General features: G+C 41.3%; 1 protein-coding gene across 1 annotated transcript in view; it reads left to right on the forward strand.

The window, feature by feature from the left end:
* Positions 1–6,307: 6,307 nt before the first annotated feature.
* The window catches only part of Ubxn2b (UBX domain protein 2B), a 25,891-nt gene continuing 11,253 nt past the window's right edge, over positions 6,308–20,945 (forward strand). The window contains exons 1-5 of the mRNA XM_021222326.1: positions 6,308–6,418; positions 11,298–11,401; positions 16,942–17,092; positions 18,452–18,535; positions 19,205–19,314. Coding sequence (XP_021077985.1) covers positions 6,335–6,418; positions 11,298–11,401; positions 16,942–17,092; positions 18,452–18,535; positions 19,205–19,314 — 533 coding nt within the window. The 5' untranslated portion in view covers positions 6,308–6,334. The remainder of the gene's footprint in view (positions 6,419–11,297; positions 11,402–16,941; positions 17,093–18,451; positions 18,536–19,204; positions 19,315–20,945) is intronic.

The raw sequence follows: 20,945 nt of genomic DNA on the forward strand, positions 1-20,945 counted from the left end.
TGTTCACAGCAGTAAAACCCTAACTAAGACAGAGCTGAAAAAAGAATTCATAACAGAAGAATCTCAAATGGCCGAGAAGCACTTAAGTCAAGGTTCAAAGTCCATAGTCATCAGACAAATGCAAATCAAAAGAACCCTGAGATTCTACCTTACACAAATTAGAATGGCTAAGATCAAAAACTCATGTGACAACACATGTTAGAGAGGCTGTGGGGAAAGAGGAAGACTCTTCCACTGCTGGTGGGATTTCAAACTGGTACAGCCACTCTGGAAATCAATCTGGAGATTCCTCAGAAAATTGGAAATAAATTGACCTGAAGACCCTGTATACCACTCTTGGGCATATACCCAAAAGATGCCCCACCATGCCACAGGAGCACCCAGTTGTTCCACAACAAAAGAATGGATACAAAGAAATGCAGTTTATTTATACATCAGAATACTATTCAGCTACTAAGAACAAAGACATCCTGAGTTTTGCAGGCAAATGGATGAAACTAGAAAATATCATCTTGAGTGAGGTAACTCATGCCAAAGGACATACATGGTATGTACTCATTAATAGTGGATATTATCCAAAAAAGTACAGAATACCTAGGATACAATCCAGAGAACTCATGAAGGTTCACAAGCAGAAGGGCCCAAGTAAGGATGACTCAATCTCACTTGGGAGGGAAAAGAATTCACAGGAGGCAAAGGGAGGGAGGGATTTGGGTGGGAGAGGGGAGCAGGAGGAGAAAAAGGGAACATGGTCAAGTATTGGGGGTGGAGGAGACAGGAGAGAAGCCCTGAGGGCCAGCAGAATGAATGGAAATATGCAACCTTAGGGTGTGGAAGGTAGGAGAACTCTCTAGAAAGTACCAGAGACCTAGAAGGTGAGAGACTCTCAGGACTCAAAGGGAGGGAGGGACCTTAGATGAAATGCCCAACAGTGGAGAGAGGAAATTTGTAGAGTCCACCTCCAGTAGAAAGACAGGGCATCAAGTGGAGGGATGGGTTTCCATCCCACAGTCAAAAATTCTGATCAGAATTGTTCCTGTCTAAAAGAACTGCAAGGACAAAATTGGAGAAGAGACTGAAGAAAAGGTTGTCCAGTGACTGGCCCAACTTGGGATCCAGGTCAAGGGGAGGCTCCAAGGCCTGGCACTACTACTGATGCTATGGTGTACTTACAGACAGCAGCCTAGCATGGCTGTTCTCTGAGAGGCTCAACAAGCAGCTGACGGAGACAGATGCAGATACTTACACCCTACCATTGGACTGAAGTCAGGGACCTTTGTGGTTAAATTAGGGAAAGGCTGGAAGGTAGAAGCTGAGGAGGAGGACCACCCAAAAGGAAGGCCAGCAGTCTCAAATAACCTGAGATCTCTCAGACACTGATTCCCATGTCTTACCTTCATCCTATCACAAACTGAATTGATTTACAGCCTCACTGCCTCCACCCAAATGGTGTCTCAAAGAGCTTCTGCCACTCCACTGACTTCCAACTAGGTAGCCTGCATGAGCTGATCTGAGGACTGCCTGTTCTGGCCTCAATGGGAGAAGATGTACCTGAAGGAAGTGGAGATGCCGGGAAAGGATAAAAGGGGAGACATCCTCTTGGAGACTGGGGGGGGGGGGGAAGCATAATAAGATGAGGAACTGCGGGATGGTGGACTGGGAGGTGAGGTTACGACTGGATTGTAAAACATTAATAGTAAAAAAATAAAATAATAAAAACATGTTTAAAAAAGAAGACATCAACTTAAGATTTAAATAGTCATAGTGCCAAAGACTTACAATAGCTTCACAAACAATGCTTTAGGAATAAACCTGGCCCACCTCAGCTGAAGCTCATGTCCCACCTCCATCCTACCACAAACTGATTTGATTTACAGCCTCACTGACTTCCAACCTTGCCGTCAGCTGCTCTGGTCAACCACGTTTTATTTCTAAAACGCAGGAAGATCAGCATTTGCCCACCAAACTCTTTGATTTAAGTAATATTTGTAGAAATAAGAACCAGACTCCTTAGCACTGTGTTTGTGATCTTTCTTGGCCATTGCCAAGCCATCTTTTCACTCCTTGGGTCTTCTATTCAAGCCATATTGCAAGCTTCTTTAATCATGCCGATATATAACATATTTCCTCTTTGAAACTTTGCCCTTCTAACTGACACCTGTCAGACCATGGTGCCTGGTGATCTTGGGTGCGAAGTTCTCAACTATACAGCCTCTCCCCTGACAACTCTATCGAGTAGAACACATTGGGTGTCTGGAGCTGCACTTCAGCTAGGAAAAAACACTGAAACGTCAGCTGTTGGCCACAATGTCTACTTCAAGAGCCCTTGCTCTAGTCGTAATGCCTCCAGCCCACATCAGCCCTGGAAATTTTAACTTCAGCCATAAAAAGCCTCAGTGACATCCCGATGACTAATTTCAAATAGATGTTAGATGACTGTGGTGATTTGAATATGCTTGGCCCAGGGAATGGTACTATTAGGAGCTGTAGCCTTGTTGGAGGAAGTGTGTCACTGTGGGGGTGAGCTTTGAGACCCTCCTTCTAGGCACGTGGTAGTCAGTCTTCTCTTTGCCTTCAGAACACGATATAGTACTGTCAGCTCCTCCAGTGCCATGCCTGCCTAGATGCTGCCATGCTTCCTGCCATGATGATAATAGACTAAACCTCTGAGTCTATAAGCCAGCCCCAATTAAATGTCGTCCTTTGTAAGAGTTGCCTTGGTCGTGGTATCTCTTTACAGCAATGGAAACCCTAACTAAGACAATGATGATATTGTCACGGTTCCAGGACAGCCAGAGCTATACAGAGAAACCTTGTCTTAAAAAAAAGAAAAAGAAAAAGAAAAAGAAAAAGAAAAAGAAAAAGAAGAAAAAGAAAAAGAAAAAGAGAAAGAAATGTAGATCTGGAGTAATGGAAAGAACTGGATGGGTACTGAAAAAACAGACTTGGAAATTCTATATATACTCAATCTACATTATTTGCAAAGTGTGTAACGAAAATTGCATATCTGTTGCAACTGGCTGCATACTGTTGTTGCTTACCCCAAACCACAGACACGCACAGGGAAGTAAATGTTTGATGAGCTTATTTCTAAACGAGGTCAAACAAAGTGAGACTATGCCTTTTTCAGCTCTTACGCTGTAAAGAAGTAACCTTTTTGGCAGTCTGCTTAATGCTGCATCCTTCATATTCTGTGCTTCTCCTTTCAGATCTATTTAAAACTGCCTGCTAGTGCAGTGCTGACGTGTTGTCTAGTGTTCCTAAGTGGATGTGCCTTGAGGAAAATACACGTTAGGCAAACTTCCTTCAAGAAGGATTTACAGTGCTGGGACGGTGAGTTCAATGTTAATGAAGCCTATCTATCTCTATCTATCTATCTATCTATCTATCTATCTATCTATCTATCTATATCACATAAAGTGTCTTTATACAGAAACAGACATAAACAAGACTACGCACCAATCACCTGGTAAACATAAACAGGGGCTTCAAGGACATAAGCTTATATCTCAACAGCAATAATTCAGTATTCATTAATTTAGTGTTCTTGGCAAGTCCATGGAACATAACTGTAGATAATGAGAATCAGCTGTATCTACATGATAGGCATAAGAACAGATGGCACTGAATAGTGAAGTTGCACACAGCCAGAGAACAAAAAATGCTAAAGCAGAACCCAAGGACCCAAGGGAATGTCATTGGTTAAGGGCTAGATGTTGTTGATTGATGGCCACCCCCTCCTCCCCGAAAAAAATGGTACGAAAGGTAGTGAGAGGTCCTTAGGCAATAACATAGTGAAATCTTGCCAGGAGCTACAGAAAAGCTCCCAGAAATCAGGGAGGTGGGGGGGGGTCAAAAGAAAAGCATGAACTTTTGAATGTAATGCACCTGAATTTAAAACTTAGTTCTGGTACTTATTAGCTGAGTTACATAAGAAAATCCATCTTATTTCTCTGTTTCTCCCCCTCTCTTACTTCTAAAATATGAAGACAATACCTCAGCCAGAAGTTATTGTAGAGGGCATAAATAGTATATGCAAGCCATGAAAATTACCAGATGTAAACATACTCTATTCTGTCAAATGTTTTAGAAACAGGATAAAAATATTTCAACAGATGAAGCAACAGGTGAAAGCCAGCTCTGAGCCTCACCTCAGTGATGTTCAGGATAAGGACAATTACACGAACATGAATTTTATGTAAGTTCCGAGGTTAGAGTTGTCTGTGCCTGATGAGGTTCTCCACTGATTCATCTTACTATTGTGGTCCATGACTTACCAAGAATAGAAAAGGTGCCATGAAGACAGGCAGCCTCCGTCCCAGTTACAGACCACCACTAAGTATTGACGGATTCCCTCATACAGACCACAAAATGACATTCCTTTAGTGAGGGGAATCTTGAGGTTGGCCTGGCCTAGCTGCCTTGAAAGGCATGTGTCATTACTTTTTCATGTTAGAGTCCATGGCTCCGGGATCACAAAGTGCCTTCCAGTTGTTGAGAGTCTGATATACTCCCTCAGGCAGTGAGGCATTCCAGCTGCTTCATGTCTCTTTGTATGTTCTCTCAGACATCAAGAAAGCATGGAAACTTATCAGGATAACTGGTCTTAGACGTTAATCTTGTGTTCCTGTAGAACTTGCAAATGTCATTGTATCTTGGCAACTACAACTGTATGAATCTCAACAATTGCCACTATATTCAATTTCTGGTAGCGGTATAAAAGTCTGATTGCTCTCAATAAAATTGTCACAGTCTCAGTCTTGCTGCGGTCCCTCCCGTTGGACCGATTTTCATTACTCAAGGCCACATCTGGTGACCTTGGCCCAGTAAATAAGCATGGCTGCTTACACAGCAGAATCTAACTTAGCCCAAAACTCTAGTCTAGGTCCCTTTCCGGCCACCTCATAATCACTTCTAAACATAATCATTTCTAAACAACCACGTAGTATTTTGCTGGCATGAGTAAGATCCTTGCATTATCTGTCTTAGAACGGTTCTGTGACTTTTTACTTGTGGTCCTTCCTGGCCCAACAACTGTGGAAAGTACTTCTCCTTCAAGGCCCAACATTGAAAGGTATTGGCTCTCTGGGGTCATTTCTTGTCAAAAAAAAAAGTGATGGGAATTTTTAAGGCAGAATGTGTATCAGGACACCAATGCTAGGTTTGGTAACTTGTACTGCTAGCTTCTAGTTTAATTATCATTTGCCTTGTTCAAGTACAGCATTGCGTACTCAGCAATACAGGTGAAGCACTGTTGAGTTAAGAGAACTGGGGGGGGGGGGACCATCATCCTTTGCCCTCTGAGTCTCAAGCTGGGCCTGAAAATAAAACTGAGCTAAAATAAATTTTCAGGAGAAAAGGACACAAATTTTATTTTTTAAAACAATCGTGTGATTAGTGTTTTCATGGGAACCTGAAAGCCTGTGTGACCATCTCTACATACCAGGGGCAACCAAGAAAAGTAGCTAAGATGTGGATTTCATTCTAAAAGGTCTGTTACAGACCTCTCAGTTTCATCTTCTCTACCTCATAAACGTTGTTTGTTTTTTTTTGTTTTGTTTTGTTTTGTTTTTTGTTTTTTAAGTACTTGGAACTCAAAGATCAGCCATGGCAGCAGGCTGTAGGCTCCCACCTAGCATGGTACACACAACAGGCACGAAGAGAGTATTCTCCACTCACATACAGTCCTGGAATAATAGTCTTTGCAAAGCAAATTGTACTCTGTTACCTGATTATATCTTTCTTCCCCTTTCTAGCTTATAAATTTCATAAAGGCTTCTTTTTTCTTGGGTGGCAATTCTTGGAGGTGTAAGTGTCTGGGATTTAAGACAAGACTTAAAGTCAATCCCAGTGGAAAAGAAGAAGGCTTAAGAGCCTCCATTCTCATTGGCAAAAGCTTTACTGTTTCCTATCCTCAATACGGATCCACTCAGAAGGACTAACTTACTATCCAATCCCGGATAAGGGAAAATGAGAGATAAGGGGAAATGAAAGGTGCAGCTGCAAAGTTCCTCTGTTAAGATATTGCATTGTTGAGTTAAGTGAACTTGGAAGACAACGCTGTGCTCCAGGGCAACCTGCAGCATCTCCCAGCGAGTCGCACGGGGACTGCAGAGAGATCTCAAAAAACGGAGAAACAGGCGAGCCCTGCGGGCCGGAACCCTCCAGCGAGGGCGCCCCGGCTGGAGCCCGGAGGAACGTAGCGAACCCGGCACGGCTCCGCCCCCTCTCGAAGGGGGTGGGAGTCACGGAGTGGCTCCGCCCCCTCCCACAGTCGCTAAGCAACCAGCCCCGGAAGTCGCGGTCCGGGGCGGGCGCCGCCAGCGGGTGAAAGATGGCGGAGGGTGGCGGCTCGGAGCCGGAGGAGCAGGAGCGTGGGTCCTCGAGGCCACGGCCCCCAAGTGCGCGGGACTTACAGGTGCGGAGGCGCGGCGGCGGCGGCGGGCGGGAGGGCGTGGGCAGGGTGGGCGCGGGCCGGAGCCACTATGTACCTCCCCTGAGCCTGGCTCCGGAGGACTGGAGGGTCTCTCCTGGAGGCGCATTGCGGGGTGGTGCGGGTGGAATCCAGTGCCCAAGCCTCAGGCGGCAGCACAGGGTTTCCCTTCACGCAGGATGCACAAAGCAAAATGTCATTTTGCGGAGCCATCGGAGGCGGGGGGGCTCCCAGTTGATGCTGCCTGCATCTGGGGAGTTGCTGTGGCCAGTGATAAACCAGCCATCACTAAAAAAAAAAAAAGTAACTTTAAAATAACGCGTGCCGGGTTGTTCTCTTGGATGCTTCTTCGCATTTGATGATTTATACATTGAAAGCACTTTCTTCTCCAAAAGCCTGCGGTTTTGCAGGGGAGAGCTTAAAACAGTTCAGGCTTTGGTCACAGCTCGCTTGAAAGAGGTAGTTCACGAAACAACTTAACAGAAATAAAACTCAGCAATGGTATGATGCTGACATTAGTCAGCTAAACACGTGTCCAATGCTAATACTACTTGTTCATTTTAGCCTTTTTTCTATCTCATGAAATCATTGATAAGACTCAACAATTAAACTCATATTAGGGATGATAGTTCAGAATAAATGAGCATGGATTCACAAACCTTGACAGCATTTTTAATAGCTGGTCTTTATTCTTTAACCAGACGTACTGACCACTTGCCATTCTAACTTTGTGCTGAAGCTTTGGGAAATTTGGAAACTAACAGAACATCAAATCCAGAAGTAGTAGTGGATACTGTGTATGCTATCAAATTTTTGTGAAAGGTCACAAATTTGAAACAGGCTTGTAAAGTAGCCTTACAGACCAAACCAATTCAGTTATAATGATTTTAATTGAGCACTGGTTGGTTCCAGGTGACCCTGGAGCCAGTTAGCTTGTTACCTTAGAGTTTTTATCACTGTGATGAAACACCATGGCCAAAGCAACTTGGGAAGGAAACACTCATGCTTCCCCTCACAGTCCATCATCAAACAGGAAGTCGGAGCAGAAACCCGGAGGCAGGAGCTGATGCAGAGGCCATGAAGGGGTGCTACTTACTGGTTTGCTCCCCAAGGTTTCTTCAGCCTGCTTTCTTATAGGACCCAGGACTCACAGCCCAGGTTTGGCACCACCCATAGTGGGTGTGGCCCTCCACCATCTATCACTGAGTCAATGCTCCACAACTTGCCTACAGCCTGATGAAGGCTTTTTTTTTTTTTTTTTTCAGTTGAGCCCCCCCTTTTCCCTGATACCTCTAGCTTTGTCAAGTTGACATAAAACTAGCCAGCATACTAGTGAGGCAGTACTCATCTGATAAATTATTTTCAGTGTCTGGCTTGCTAGTTTCTATAAAGTCACATCTTATTGCCAGTTTGAGTTTTCCCAACCTACTCTGGTTCTAGAGTCTACCTCATTCAGGAATTCTGTTTTGTTTTACGAATAATCTAGGTTTAATTGTCCTGAACAGTCTCTTATTTTAACCACATATAATAACCTTTTGGACACCTTCATAACTTTTTGGAGAACTAAGCACAGTTTGAAGCATCACTGAATGCCAAAAAAAAAAAAAAAAAAAAAAAAAAGTTGAGAAAATGAACTTGGAGAATGCAGAGATCAGCATCAGGTGGGAGATAAATACCCAATAGTGAATTACCAGCTGATCAGAACATCTCAGCTGCCATGCAGAATTGTCTGTCAGCTTCTAAATGAGGAAGGAGTGTTTTAGGAAAAGGGCTACATAGTTATCTCCTGAAGTGTCTCTCTGTTGTGACTTCTGGACTATTTTCTAAGGCTGCTGTGTAGTGTCCTTCAGGCAGTCCATCATAGGATTTGAAATTGTTTAAGGTATTTAATTGCATGTTCCCCAATGTTCCTCCAAATAATATCGACAGGATTGCTGCTCTTAATTCTGTGCTTCCATCCAGATTAGCATTTGGGGAGGAGTAAACTTGTCTGAGGCTCTCTAGATCACTGGTTCTCAGTGAAATCATGTCCCTGGAAAGGCTTGCTAAAGCAGACACTAGCACTCACACCCATATCTAATCCACTAGGTATAGAGTAGGACTTAAACATTATGAGTTCCCAGAGTTCCCAGGTGTGGCTAGTCTGTACAGTTAACTTTACTGTGCTTTCTACACTGTAGCATAAGGCTGAGACGTCTAGTTCTCCTTTGCTGTGTTTCTGCCCTTCATGGTGACTTAGATCCAGGGTCTCTTCCAGACTGGAAAGATTATCAGTCCCTGACTTGGGAAGAATTGGGGCAAGAATGTCTCTCACTTAGGAAGCGTTGGTTTTGTCGTTATACTTTTTATCTGGTACTTCCATTCATTTTTATTTATTTATTTTCAAATAATATAATCTCAAGAGTGCTCAGTCTCTGTGTCTAATAATCTATGTTTTAAAGATTTAATAATCATGAGTAGGCCCATGTCATAATCTGTGACTGGTGCCAACTCCTTCTGAAGAACTTGTTCAAGTCTAAGGAAATCATACTTGGACCACATTCTTAGTGTTCCTTTTCTACTCTCCATAAAGTCAAAGCCGCTTTATTTATTTTACAGAAGACAAGTATTTTAATTGGCAACAATCAAATAAGTGGCTAAGGAAAAGAGCCTGGTGGGGCAGGCATGGTAGACTTCATGAAGTAGGGCATACAGCCAGGTTCCTCATATCTGTGTGGATCAAGAAAGCAGAGAGTGGGGAAAGCTGAATCATAGCTGCTTTTGCCTTTTTATTCAGCCCAAGACCCTAGCCCATAATGCTCAGGGAAGGAAGGGTGTTTTTTTTTGTTTTTGTTTTTTTTTTCTTTAGAAATAATGCCAAAAATACATGCAAAGGTATATCTCCGAGGAGGTCCCTAGTCCAGTTGACACTGACAATTGCCTATCACAGTTGGCACCTAAAGTAAATGTCGTTGGGAGGTCAGCGTAGAGTATGTGCCTTTAGAAAAGGATGTTTAAGAAAATTCGAAGCCATATTTACATAGGTCACCTGAAACAGGTGTTTGAAATACAGATAACACTGTATGAGATACATTGAGCATGTAAGTCATTCATAGATCTGAAATAATACAGTTGGCTCAGGAGGTGATCCATCCAAGAAGACTGTTTTAAAGAGCCTTCTGGAGGGTAAGATGGGTGCTTAGTGTAATCACGGTCCCTCCCCTAGCCTGCTTTGGGTTTTGTTTGGGTTTTTGAGGGGTAGGCGTAGCAAAGCATGCCAGGGAGACACATAGAAATGACAACAGGGACACTGACACAGCAGTGTCAACAGTTAAAGTAAGTCCCCGTATTGATGGGATGGGTGTGGCTTGCGCTCTGAAAACATTAATCTTTCAGCTGATTATCAGAAGAATTTTGATAGGCATTTAAAGAAGTAATTGTGCTCAAGGATGTTCAGTAACCCACCAGATGTTACACAGTGTCACCAAATGTTACACAGTATCACCAAATGTTACACATTGTGTGCCTAAGTCAAGATTGGGATCCAGTTGAGAGCAACAATGGCGTGTGTGAACATGGGGGAGGAGGGAGCAAGAGGAAAAAGAAGGGAGAAAATGATGGAATTATATTTTAATTTCAAGAACTTAGAGCTCTGTAAAAGTTTTTGAGTTCAGTTCTTACTAGGTCAGAGCCATTGATTTGCATTTCTAGGGAAATAGCTGCTTTAGAAATTCACAGGTTGATACATCTGAGAGAGAGAGAGAGAGAGAGAGAGAGAGAGAGAGAGAGAGAGAGAGAGAGAGAAATAAAAACAATTAGAGGAGGGGGAAGCTGTCTTCTGTGTGTCTTGAGGGTGTACTTTAACTGTGTTTATCTAAAGGCTGTGGAATCTTCAAGGGCCAGGGCAAGTAGCTGGGTGTTAGAGAGCTTGCCTGATGTGCATGAGGCCTGCCTGGGTTCAGTGCCTAACCTTGGAGTGGGAGCCCAGAGATTACAATCATACCAATTGAAGATCAACTAGCAGCGTTAAGGCAGATTATGTTGTTGTTTGTTTTTTGAGACAGGGGTGTGTCTTATACAGGCCTAATTATCCAGGCACTCACTGTATAGACAAGGCTGGCCTCAAATTCACCGAAAGCTCCTGCTTCTCCCCAAGTGCTAGCGTTGTTGAGGGTATTTACCACTGCGCCTGGCTGAGAAAATTTTAAATTATTGCTAAAAATAGCAAAAGGAGAAGGAAAAACTATAATAATTGATAATTCCATTACTATTTTAAATTATATTTCAAGGACAAGTTTATTTTTACTTTATTTACAAGGTATCCAGCTATATATCTACAATACATAATTTTTCAGTATTATTTTATAAATGACTAAAACCTATATTTAATTCATTGTCCTAATTTTTAGAATCTCCTTTCCCTAAACTTGATTAAATTTGTGTCTTACAGACTTTTAAGCAATACTTGTAAACTTTTTTAATGTACTTAGGTTTTGAAAACAGCTAAGTGAAATTATATTGTAAAAGTGAATTAGAGAAATTGGCAATAGCTTAAACTGCTTTCAAGAATTCTTTAAGACATGGAAGAAAGTTACACAGGTTCACAGCAAACATATTATACTGCCAAACTCAGTTTTTAAACTGTAGACTAGTTAATTAAAAGAATTATTGTAACAGTTTTTTCTGATACTAGGCAGTTTGATTAGTTGAATAGTATAAAACCTCAGGAATTAGCCTTGGAAAGATATCTTTTGAGAGAACAACCTTCCTTTCTTTCATACAAAATTGCTATTGCTCAATTTCAAGCCAGTAGCTGTTCCTTAGCTATCTGTCTAGAAGTCTGATTCTGGTGTCAACTGAATCACAAACCTGTTGTTCTGTGTAGTTGGCCTTGGCAGAATTATATGAAGATGAAATGAAGTGCAAGTCTCCCAAGCCTGACAGAGCTACACCTGCAGCCTTTAGGAGCCCACGGACACCGCCACATCGGTAAGTGTTGCTTCTAAACATCTACCCTGCTTAGCTCACTAAGCCCAAACTATTTTAAGTGACCTTGGGACTTTTTAAATTAAAGTTTTTAAAATAGAAATGGAAGTACTATTCCTAAATTTTTTATAATCAGTTAAAAGAAATTTCAGAAGAATTAGGTTAGTATATGATATTATCATAGGCACCATATGAAATTATATCTTGAATCCTGTTTTCTCAGGCCCAGTGGCTCTTTAATAGTTTTGTCAGGGCCCTATTGAGCTCTGATGGCATGGCATGGTCAGGCCTCTCCTTCCAAAGCTGCTTTCATATGCTATCTTATCAGTTGAGGGCCAGCAGGTTTCTCACCACCCTTCATGGGGCCCTGGTAAGTCTTTGGTCCCCATTAAAGAGTCTCAAGTTTCTGTGTGTGACCCTGTTGTGTGATGCCTGGTCCTACAAATGATTTCCTAGGACGTATTTGTTGTTATAAAAATCTCTGAACTCGGGCTGGAGAGATGGCTCAGCAGTGAAGAGCACTCCCTGCTCTTCCAGAGGTCCTGAGTTCAATTCCCAGAAACCACAGGGTGGCTCACAACCATCTGTAATGAGATCTGATGCCCTCTTCTGGTGTATCTGAAGACATCTACAGCGTACTCAGATACATAAAATAAATAAATCTTTAAAAAAAAATCTCTGACTATAAAAAGAACAGACTAGAGATTTAGATGATAAGAATCACAGATATTGTATTGTGAGTGTATTTATTTTTTCTAGTACTAAGAATGCAAACTTGAATTTTCTGATTCTCTCATTCTGAAAAAATACTTTGTTATCAGAAATAGAAAAGTTCGTTGAACATTAGGTTTTTGCCACTTCACATTCTTTTTGCAGGGGAGACAAAAATGATGCATTTTTCTGTACTTAAACACTAACCATTTCCTTCTGCTTCTGGGTTTGTAACGTGTTAGAGTATAGCATGCACTCTCATAGGCTCACTTTCTGTTTTAGTTAACTGTCTGAAAGCACATTATAGCCACTATGATGCTCAATTCTAGATACTTCATCATGTATCCCTAAGAATAAAGTATATAACCTAAAATCTAAAAGTATAGGTTAACAACGTCGTTTAACATAGAGCCTGTAGTCAGCCATTTCTTCCAGTTTGGGGGATTTGGGGACTCAGTTAGAGACTACTCATTGCATCTGATTTTTTCCCTGAGTTTTAATGCAAGGCATCCTCTCTTTTTTTTGTCTGTTTTTAGCTCACCTACATAATCTAAAATGTAATACATTCACTTTTAAAATGTATGCACCAGATGTCTCAAAATGTCCCACATTCTCGATCACTGTTTCCTCATAATTAGATTCTTGTTAAACATTTTTGTCAAGAGTATTAGATAAGTGATACTGTCTGCTTTTTATTATATCACATCAGGAGCCATATAATTTCAAGTTTTTCCACTATTGGTGATATGCTCACTTGATTAAGGTGCTGACCACCACATCACTCCATTGTCAGGTACAGTTTGTCTTTGTAATCAGCAGGTTGGTATCTCGGCATGGTTTGAATATACTATCCTTTGATGTAATTCTTTCTTGTTAGATAAATGAGTATATGTAGATATGTGTAATATGTTAACTGACTCCTTACTGTATATATTCCTCAAAGTTTTCTAGTATTTAATATGTTACTATACCTCGGAATTGTGGTATTTAACTTTTGGCTCCCTGGTGTGAGCACATGCAGAATAACTTAATATTGCTCTTAGTACAATAAATCTAATATTTGAATTCTTATAAGATTGATATGTAAGTATTTTTCTTGCTCTTCATGTGTTAATTCTGTGATCCAGAGTTCAAGTCTCCCTAAGCTGCCAAGCAAGTTCAAGCCAGTTTGAACAGCCCCCAAAAAACTAAGATCTGTGGATGTGGCTCAGTAGTGGAGTTTTGCCTAGCATATGAAAGACCCTGGGTCCAATCCCTAGAACTCTTTCTTCAGATAAATATACTTATGCAGCCTAAAAATATTTGTTGTTGGTAGTTTTAATTTCATAATGCTCTTTGATTTGTTTTTGTTTGGGAATGTGATAGATTACTATCCCACACATATTAGCCATGTACTTCTACTGCTGAACTATACCTCTCCAACCAGTGGTGTAGCAATTAAAGACTTTTTGCCTCAAGTTTGACCTCTTGAATTATTTACTACACAAAAAGACGAGTTTCTTTAGAAGATATAGTGACTGTTGAATCGCTGAAGATAGAGTGTGTGAGGGTCGTTGGCAGGCCTTCTTTGTAAGCATGATGCTGCTTTCCACTCACTAGAGCAATTCCCACTTCTTGCTCTACACTCAGTAAGAACACTTGCCCTGTTGTGTCTTCATTGTACTTTGAACAGGCGTCTTTAATTGTCATGTCCTCCTAGGGTAGCATTAGAGACCAAAACAATTATATGTTGATTGTCATTTTGTTCTTGTGATTTTCAGGGTATCATTGTGTAGTCTAGGCAGGCCTGGAACTCACTGTCACACAAGCTACCCTCCAACAGTCGATCCTCCTGCTTCAGCCTCCCAAATGTCAAGATTTCCAGAGTCTGCTATCACCACCACACATGGTACACTGGCTTTTCAATCCCACTACTGGTTTATTTTTTTATCAACTTGACACAAGCTACAGTCTGGTGGGAAGAAGACACTCATATGAGAGGTGACCTCTATCCATTGCCTGTGGGCATGTCTGTGGGGCATTTTCTTGATTAATGAGTTATGTGGGATGTCCAGCCCACTGTGGGAAGTGCCATCCCTAGGCAGGTGATTCTAGAATGTTGGAAATACTAGTATGCAGTAAAGTTCATTCAGTGATAAAGAGCTGTCATGACAAGACCTGGCTCTAAAAAGAGATGCCTCTCAGCCCCCATGTTTATGTGGTGTGTGTGTGTGTGTGTGTGTGTGTGTGTGTGTGTCTTTTTCATTAACGTCTCATAGGCATGGTTTTCTCATCTGAAAAATGAGAGTTTAGTTATAAGAATTAAGTGAACATATATTTGCCCTTTGGTAATATTTACTATTAACCCTTTAGGAAATAGAAAAAGTGTATCATTTTAGAAAAATACTATCTCTTAGAAAAATAAGGGTAAAATTACAGCAAAGGTTCAGAAGAAAGAGGCAACTCAAGAAGATAATAATTTGTAGTCTTAGACTACAAATGACAGTAAAAATGAAAATTTGGTGATTCCACTGGAATGAAGGAGAGAGGATGGAATTATTCTAGTACTTTTTAAAAGTTGACCATAGAAACTTTATGGCAAGCAATGCTCGACACAGGTAGGAAAGAGACAGGTTTGGGATCTGTGGTAGAACCATGCGTGCTTGCTGACGAGAGGGACTCAGCATGGAGCATGGTTAACTTAGGGGTTAATGGGCTTCATTCATGCAGAATTATTCAGTACGTGCTTGGTTTTTAGTTTAGTTTTTTTTTTTTTTTAAGGTCTTTACAAACTCTTAAATATCAGTAAGTTAAAAGGGGAGACCAGGCCTGGTGGCACATGTCTCTGCTTGTAACACTTGGAAGGTAAATGTAGGAAGATCAGGAGCTGAAGGTCAGGGCCAGCTCTGCACTAAATTCAAAACCAGACCCAAGTACTCATGTACATGAGGCCCTGTCTCGTGCCTGCCCCAAGCAACCAGTCAAACAAAGTAAGGAAGTGCTCAGCATGATGCTATATGCTTATAACGTCAGTGCTTGTATGACTACAGCCTGACGATCAAAAGTTTGAATCATACTTTCAAGTTATGCTAGCAGAAGTTGCAATCTGAGAGGATAAATTGTTGATCAAATAAGAGGAGAACAGACGGCGAGGGCATCACCATCTTATTGTGGAAATGTAGTAAAACCAAATCATGGCTGGAACCCACTGCACAGAGAAACAGGTTTGCTCTTGCGAAAGTTTCAGATATGAAACGAGGAAAAGAAACTAGAAAAGGTTGTTACTACACCAGTTGTAAACACTGTTGGTGCCTGTCTGCACAAGAACGACTGGAGAATTCACGAAGAACCCAAGTTCAGGATTTAACATACTGGCTATGAAGACGAACCAAAAAAAGTCAGAGGAATGATGGAGACTGACCAGTGAGCCAAGACCCAAACTCAGTCTTAGACCCATGGAGATGGCTGTTTGGCTTGTGACAAAGATGCCACTGCAGAGTAACAAGGAGAGAGAACTTTGTTACAAATATGCAACAAAAGGAAGAAATCAGTGTTGTCCTCTCCCTTATGCTATATGCAACCATCAAATTGTGGACCTGAATATAAAAGTTCAAATAAAGAAGCTGCTTGAAGAAAATACAGTGCTTGCTTGCATGATCGTCGGGGAGGCCATAATGGCTAAATCGGTTCCTGTGCTCAGTTTTCTCAGGTCTACCTCACCAAAACAGAGGGGCAGATGAGTTACTTTGCCAGCTTACAGACAGAGACAGGAGGGGAAGAAGCTGTAGTGGGGCAAGCATAGCAGGAAGCCTTGCTCTGCTTTTCCGTTCACCATTGCCTGAGGCCATGTGCTGTCCAGTCCCACCTCTCCCACACTACTTATCTCGGGGAAGGACAGGCAGGCTGTTTCTCCCCTGCTTGCCGCACGCTCCCTCGCCAAGTCTACAGTAGAAGCATGGGAAGAAAGCCTGGTGGGGTCTAGTGTAGTCAGTGACAGTGGCAAGATGGCAGCCCCGCTCACAGCAGGAGTGAGAGTCTGCTGGTGGTCCCGTGGTGTCCAGGTGAATTGTCCTTCAGTCGCAGGAGCTGAGAGCTGCCAGTTCCTCTGTATCAACCCTTGAAGAGTGCCTGTGCTCCTCCTGCAGGGCTGTTACACTTTCCACTATCGCTGTGTGAGTTAGTGGGGACTGGGAATTGGAGCAGAAGGTATGGGAAAACAAAATCTGAACTCTGCGCCTGAACTCTGGAAGTCTCTCGGTGTTTCTTCATTGATGAAATTTTGTCAGTATCCTGGACAGAAACAGTAATCTAGAAAGAATATTAATCTTAGGTGACTGAAAATGTATGTTTTGGAGCACTTAAGTTAGAGTCAGGGTTGATCTTGGTTACTACACAGAGAATATACAAAATTATTTACACTGGGAATTGTAATGCAATTTTTTAATTTAAAAAAAAAAATCTCTTAATTCAAGGACTTTTTTAAATCCAAGAATCTCCAAAGAGTAAAGCTTCCAGTGTTGCTGGTGAATAGCCTCCCAGCGTTGAGTGCCTCCCCACAGCAGGAGAGGAGTGTGGTCTGTGAAAATAGAACTTCATAGGCAGTCACCAGGGTGGAGGGGGGAGACAAGGACTCCTTTACCGTGTTGCTAAAATTGTCAGAATCTCCACAAACTCAGGAGGGATACAAATTATTCCATTGGATTTTTGCCTGAGTTTCACTTTAAGGTCACATCTTAAGAACTCAGGTGTACTTCTTTGTAAATTTAAGCTATTTCATAAGACTATGTAGCTTCTTATTTTAAGATAGTTTATGTCTATTGTGAGTTTTTATTTATGATGTCTGATGTTTAAAGGCTTTATTCAGGTGATCACAAATATGATGGATTACATATAGTTCAACCTCCAACTGGGAAAATTGTGAATGAACTTTTCAAAGAGGCAAGGCAACATGGAGCTGTCCCTCTAAACGAAGCCACAAGATCATCAAGTGAAGACAAAACAAAGGTCAGTGCTGTCTTAAAACTACATTGTTTCTGGGAAGTTAAGAGGTGCCTGGACATGTCTACGCACAGCCTTCCTCATCTTTGTGGTACCCACTGTTGAGACTGGCTGTTCTCTGTGAGACTTGAGTTGTAGTCTTTATTTGGCAGCAGATGGACAACTTCCAGCCTAGAGGCCATTTTAATATCTCTAAGTTCTCCAATTCTGTTAGAAAAGTATGGATTTGATTTAGTATGTAAAACAAAGTAAGGTTATAATTAAAAGTGTATTTGTGATATAAATGGTAATTAAAAGAATAGCCATTTCTCCTCAAATTATCCTAAGTGTGATCATAGTCAATTTGGTATAAGATTAAATTGTGACCACAGCTGACTTACTATAGCTGAGAAAACAGCTTATAGTGGAGGCCATCACAGAAAACAAATGGGTGCAAATGCCGAGATGAATTTGTCATGGCGAGCTCAACCCCAGCGTCTGCATCACAGCTCCAGCACCTGTGGCTCAGGGAGTATCAAGGTGGAGGAGGCTGAAAGATTGTAAGAGCCAGAATACCAGGAAGTCTCCTGTGAGACAGTCTCTCCTAGAAATGGCTGCTTAAAAAAGGCTGGAGCAATGGCATTTCAATGGGCACATTTACATAGAAGGGGGATATTTCATGGGATCATACTCCTAAGAACTACAGGCAGCTAAGGACTGCTGGGAGAAGGAAATTAACCTCTCTCAGGGATGAAACCTTTATTGATTATCCAATATAGTGATTAGCCTTGAAACCATATGCATACCACCAACAAAAAGATTCTGTGTGTGTGTGTATTTGCATATATATATATATATATATATATATATATATATATATATATATATAAATGTAACAATGTATGCATGTAACAATAATAAAAAAGGTTATCAACTTGAGAATGGGGGGATGTGGGAGGGCCTGGAGGGGGAAGTGTATAATTTATATTTTAATTAAAAACATTAAAAAAATTTAAAAGCCTATTAAATACATATAGAATTTTTTGTTATAGCAATCATTTCTTTGCATCTATGTGATCATATATGCACTTATCCACAACCCACATGTGGCAGGCATAAGACAACTTGCAGGAGTCAGTTCTTTCCTTCTACCGTGTGGCTTCTGACAAGTCAAACGAAGTTATTTCATATTTTGAGTTACTGATGTTTTTATGAAAAGACATTTAACTTCTCACACTTCTTTATAACTCAATGTCTTAATTCCAATGTATTTTCCTAGTCAGTATGAATCTGGCCAATCATTTGTCTAGTCTATCAAGTATAAAAATAGCATTTTGAGTGTAAGCCATGGAGAACTCATTTATACCCATTTATTGTGTGTTTTAGTCATTTACAGGTGGAGGATACAGATTGGGTAACTCCTTCTACAAGCGATCAGAGTATATCTATGGAGAAAATCAGCTGCAAGATGTAGGTACAGTCACTAAAATGTTTAAGCATTTGCCTCTAGTTTCTACTTTTTCCCCCTTTCCAAATTAACAGTTGACACTATAAATACAGTCTCTCTTGTGGGTTAAAGAACCTATGTGCTTCCAACTTCAGTGTTTCTATCTGCTATGTCTTACATTTAGAGATGTATAACTGTTTGTGGAAGGAATATATAATTCTTGCAGTTTTTCTTTTAAATTGTATACCTATACCTTCAAAATACAAAATGAATTCAATTTAAAAAAACATATAAAACCATTATTTCTGTTGACTTTGGAATGTTAAAATAATATATTTTTTTTAGCTTTTTAGAAGCTCTGCCTTGCGCCTTGGCCTGGCTGTTTAGCTGTGGAACTAAGGAGAGTTTGGGTATAGATGAGGGGTCTGAGTCACAGGTGCCAAGCAGAGTCTGACTTCTCACTGCTTGGGTCCTGAGTGATGCACAGAAGCCAGGCTCCACCTGTGGGACTTTGATATTTGCAGCTATTATCAATGGTGTAAGCTAAAAATAAACCTACTAAGTAAACACGTAGGGTTAGCATTGAGTAAAGCAAATATCTCTCTATTTTAAGATAAATTAATCAGTAATTTTGGAGATACCACATTGAAACATAAAATTATTTAGAGATGATTTTTTTTTTATCTCCAAAGGTTCAGATTTTACTGAAGCTGTGGAGCAATGGTTTCAGTTTAGATGATGGAGAGCTGAGACCTTACAATGACCCAATAAATGCTCAGTTTTTGGAATCTGTTAAGAGAGGGTAAGATTAATTATTTGTGTTCTGTTTATCATGTTGAATGGAGCGATTTTGAGTATGTGCATGCATGTTCCTGCACCTGTATGTGTGTGCAAGTGCATGTGGGATCATAGGTCAACCTCAGTGGTTTTCTCATGTGCCGAGAATTCGCCAAGTAAGCCAGGCTGGCTAGTCACTGAGCTCCAGAGTCCGTGACCCCAGTGCTGGGATGCAAGTGCATACTACCACATCTAGCCTTTTTGTCTATATTCTAGAGGTTGAGTTGCCATGCTTGTGTGGCAACTGTTGGACAAAATAGCTTATCTCCCCAGAACTATTCCTTTTTTATAACCGTTCTGTATATACTACTAGCTTTCAGGAATTAATTACTATGACATATTACGTAAGTGATTTGGGGGAGATGGATCTTTGTGGAGAAAGGACTTTCAATAATTGAATCTCTTTTAACTATGATGACACTATAGGCTTTGCTCCAAGAAATACTTTTTTTTAAAAAGATGTATTTATTTTATATATGTGAGTACACTGTTGCTCTCTTTAGACACACCAGAAGAAGGCATTAGATCCCATTACATATAGATGTGAGCCACCATGTAGCTGCTGGGAGTTGAACTCAGAACCTCTGGAAGGTACTTAGTGCTCTTAACCACTAAGCTATCTCTTTAACCCCCTCCAAGAAGTATCTTAATATAATAAATCACTAAGTTGAATGCCAGTTTTGCTAGCTAGCTATTAAGCTTCTGCCCTGCTTCCTGTTGACAGGGTGCCATGACAACACATCATGACTAAGGTAACTTATTTAAAAAAAAAGCATTTAATGAGGGCATACAGTTTCAGAGGGTGGGGCCATGATCATTAGGGCTATAGGCAGGTGGGCATAGCGCTCAAGCAGTAGCTGAGCACTCACATCTGAGCATCAGGCAGGAAGCAGAGACGGAGCCAACCAGAAGTGATGGGGCTACAAACCTTCAAAGCCCCACACCCCGTGACACAGCCCCTCCAAAGCCTTCCCAAGTAGTTCCACCAACTGTGGATGGTGACCAAGTATTCAAATATATGCACCAGTAGAAGCTGTTCTTCCTCAAACCCACCCAATTCTACACCCTGGCTCTCATAGACTTTGAGCCTTATAATAATGCAGAATGCATTTAGTACAACTAAAAGTCCTCATAGTCTTTAGCAATCTCAGTACTGTTTCAGTCTCAAGTCTCTTCTGAGACACAAGGAAATCTCCTAATTGTAACTCTGTAAAATCAACATCAAAAGCAAATTATATCCTTCTCACCTACAACAGGACACAGATGACCATTTTAAAAAGGAGGAATCAGAACACAGTCAGGAACTGAACCAAAGCAAGACCAGAACCTAGCAGGGCAAACTCCAAATCCTGACTGTACTCCTATGTCTGACATCAAATGGCTTGGATGGCTTTTTAGAAGTTCTTCTCTTTTCAACTTTGTTGACACCACACCTCCCTCCCTCCTCCCCCTCCCTCCCCACCTTCCCTCTCTCCCACTCCCTTCTCCCTCTCTCCCTCCCTCCTTCCCCTCTCCCACTCCCTCTCTGTCTCTCTCTCTGTGTCTCTCTGTCTCTCTCTCTCTCTCTCTCTCTCTCTCTCTCTCTCTCTCTCTCTC

Source organism: Mus pahari, chromosome 22 (assembly GCF_900095145.1).
Source record: "Mus pahari chromosome 22, PAHARI_EIJ_v1.1, whole genome shotgun sequence".
Classification (NCBI taxonomy): domain Eukaryota; kingdom Metazoa; phylum Chordata; class Mammalia; order Rodentia; family Muridae; genus Mus; species Mus pahari.